This window comes from Microtus ochrogaster, chromosome 5 (assembly GCF_000317375.1).
Source record: "Microtus ochrogaster isolate Prairie Vole_2 chromosome 5, MicOch1.0, whole genome shotgun sequence".
Taxonomy (NCBI): domain Eukaryota; kingdom Metazoa; phylum Chordata; class Mammalia; order Rodentia; family Cricetidae; genus Microtus; species Microtus ochrogaster.
The window spans coordinates 38,925,448-38,928,801 of NC_022012.1; the positions used below are offsets into that span (position 1 = coordinate 38,925,448).

Below are 3,354 nucleotides of genomic sequence, written 5' to 3' on the forward strand. Positions count from 1 at the left end.
CCTAGACTACAGTGTAGTGTGTGCCCGCTGTTCACCTAGACTACAGTGTAGTGTTGTGTTTACTGTTCACCTAGACTACAGTGTAGTGTGTGCCCACTGTTCACTTAGACTATAGTGTAGTGTGTGTCCACTGTTCACCTAGACTATAGTGTAGTGTGTGTCCACTGCTCACCTATAGTGTAGTGTATGTCCATTGTTCACCTAGACTATAGTATAGCCTGCTGTTCACCTAGACTGTATACTGTAGAGTGTTGTGTCCACTGTTCACCTAGACTGTATACTTAGTTGTTGTGCCAGGCCTATAAACCTCTGAAGTATGTAATTGCACTGAACAGGGAATCACAACACAGTAGTAAATATCTGTGTCTCACAGAAAAGATACAGAGAAATACCAGGTGATGGGAACATTCCAGTTCCATTATAATTGCATCGTCTACTGTTGTACATGCCATCCCTTAGTTACAGACTGAAACATTGTTATTTAGTGTGATGACTGAACCAAGAACACTGGCTTGATTTCATAGCAAAGAAAGAAGTCATATCTTACCATCCTGCCAAGTGCCATCTGGAAAACAAACAATTAAAAAAAGAGTTAGTAATGCTGTGAATGCCCGGAATTCTAAACAAAAAGATAGTGTTCCTGTCTCATTGTCATTGGCACCTAAAGTCCTTTCCACCCACCATCAGCTCAGTCCTTTCTATACACCATACAGGATGTTTACTGCAGGGTATTGGGCAGGGGTCCCCAGCCAGTTCAGGGGAAGCTGAGCAGGGAAACAACTGGCATTGAACACAAGTGCAGGGTGTTTAACAAGCAGAAGTTAATCAAGTTGAGGCTCCTTTCCGGGTGGCTCAAAAAAGAACAAACAAGGGTTGAAGCAGACTCTCCATTTTGAAAACTGTACTCTGACTTCAGAAGGAAAACAAGCCCTTGGTAGGTACAGGTGTTGGGGTTCTCTCGGTCTCTGGCTCCTGAGAACTGGACAGCTCAAATTTTCCATTTGTTTTCTGCTTGAGACAGAGGTAGGGATATTTGAAACCCCGAGTACTCATCAGCTAGAGCCTGTGCATCCGGGCTCTCCTGGTCCCCTCACTCAGCACTGACTAGAGTCTGTTACAGTGACCAATCCTCCCACCCCCACACGGCCTGAGCCCTTTGTTTATGAACAGCTTCTGTATAGGGTGAGGTGTTTTCCTATCCCCATAGCAGGCAAGGCATATTGCTAGGGAGCCTGAGTCTTTAATAGTCTCCTTAACCCCCCCCCCTTTCCTCTTCAATCTTCCCTTCACTACATTTGTTAACATTTACCCATTTTGTATGTAAGCATGTGGGCACATACCTACATGTGTGATAGGTCAGAGAGCAACTAACAAGAATTAGTCCTCTCCTTTCACAGGTAGAACCTAGGGATGAAACCCAGGTCGTCAGCCTTGGTGGAAGGCACCTTCACCCACTGAACCATCTCAGAGGCTCTCCTCTTTTTTTAAAAAAAATTTATGTGTTTTCATCTATCTATCATCTATCTGTCTGTCTGTCTGTCTGTCTGTCGTTTTAATTAAAGGGAGAGTACCATTTACCATAGATCCCTAAGAAAATGCCTTGGCTGTTGGGACTTCAAGTGTGTTCCTTGAACTAGTCTCAGATTAATAAACGTGAAAGCTTTTCAGAAATGCAGAATGTTGAGGGAGGTGACTGCACAAGCTTGTAATCCTAGAACTCTCGAGGCTAAGGCAGAAGAACGTGGAGTTTCCGAGGAGCCAACCTAGACTGCATCACGAGGCTCTGTTTCCCAAGCAGCAGCCACCTCACCCAGCACCCCACTGAAGATGTGCGTATACTCAAGCTTAAGGAAGCCAAGGCTAAGCAGGAAATGGAGGTACAATGGCTGCGGCTCTCAGAGAGGAGCCCAGCTGCGGCAGCACAGTGTTCTCTAGCTCTTTGACAGAAAACTCTCATGAGCCATTTTCCCTCACAAAGTGCAACCCTTCCGAGCACAGGCCTTGTAGAAGGGGTTTCCCAGATCAACTGCAGGACTTGCTGACCGTTTAACATTGAACAACTTTTCAATCCCGCGGTGACAACTTCTTCTGTGAGTCAGGGCCTGTACCCCCTTTCTTCCACAGAAGAAGTAAGAACCGAATTGGTTAACCCGTGGAAAGTATTTTCTTTACACAGCGCACACACTTAGCAAATGGCTGCTGTGCACTCAGGCATTATTTATATCGCATGTGTACTCACAGCTATTTATAATTTATACCACGCCTTGCTTCAGAAAACGGACTAAACTAAGTGGAATCTCTTGGTCACTTTCAAAAGACTGGGAATGACAAAGGGTTTGTCTCAAAGCTACTAAGCTGGGCAGGGCCCGGATCTACCTATCGCCTCTCCCCCAAAACCAAGTGGAGCTCACTCTGCCCATTCCCTTTAAGTTCTAAAGTGTTGCAGAGTTTATAGCCCGATGGGTTCGTTCTCAAGACAGACAGACAGACCTGTTCCCTCAGTTGATGTGATCCACCCAAGCGGTTTCCTCTGTCTGTCTCCTGAACGATCTCCTCCGCACCTGGGCTCCAGCCCTCATCCCCCCATCCCCTAAACGACAGACATCACCAATAGTTCCTTGAATCTTTTAGTGAGTGAAGCACCAGCTGCACCAGACGGGGCTACGAGTCTTGGAATGGCCTGGGAAAGCGCCTCCATTCTTCATTCTTGCCTACTCACCTACTAGGAGGCTGAGGCCCAGAACACTCCAGAAAGCGTTCCACTGCATCCTTCGCAGAAGGCTCGTTCTACTAATATGGCGGACACAGCCAGCTCATTACTTCTGAAAAGAAAACCGGAAAAGTTTTCAGCGTGCTGGCTGCATGTAAAGACTCTGGATCACTGTTTGCAATAATAGGATGAGAAGAAGGGCGCTTTTTACGAGGAGAGACTTACCATTTCTGAAGAAGGCACCCGAAGTAGGCAGGAGAGGCAGGTGTCTGAACCCCACACAGGAAGTAGCAGGGCCTCTGGGCCCGCCTGCTCCACGTCACTTGGAAATGTTTGAAATGTTCCAGGCAGAGGCCTCCGCCTCGGTTGACTGAGGAAATCTGGGCCTTCTGGCCTCCCCATCAGGATAAGCAAGGGGGCTCTGGCAAACTGAGTTCTGTGAAAAACACTTACCTGTGTCCTATGCAAAGCATCTCCACACTGAGGGCGTCTTCCTTGTGCATAACCCCATCAGCTGAGGCAGGAAGACATTGAAACACTCAGTATCTATCTGTCTTCTTCCTTGGCTTTGAGCAGCAGGATGGAGCCAGCTCAGTAACAAGATTTGTGAGAGGCTTTGCTCTTTCTTTCTTTGAGACAGGATT

General features: G+C 47.0%; 1 protein-coding gene across 1 annotated transcript in view; it reads right to left on the reverse strand.

Moving 5' to 3' along the window:
* The window catches only part of Cd3e (CD3e molecule), an 11,874-nt gene extending 8,922 nt beyond the window's left edge, over nucleotides 1–2,952 (reverse strand). Inside the window, exons 1-3 of the mRNA XM_026778949.1 lie at nucleotides 2,936–2,952; nucleotides 2,720–2,822; nucleotides 548–565 (exon numbers count right to left, since the gene is read on the reverse strand). Of these exons, the coding sequence (XP_026634750.1) occupies nucleotides 548–565; nucleotides 2,720–2,768 (67 nt within the window). The 5' untranslated portion in view covers nucleotides 2,769–2,822; nucleotides 2,936–2,952. The remainder of the gene's footprint in view (nucleotides 1–547; nucleotides 566–2,719; nucleotides 2,823–2,935) is intronic.
* Between the last annotated feature and the right edge of the window lie 402 nt (nucleotides 2,953–3,354).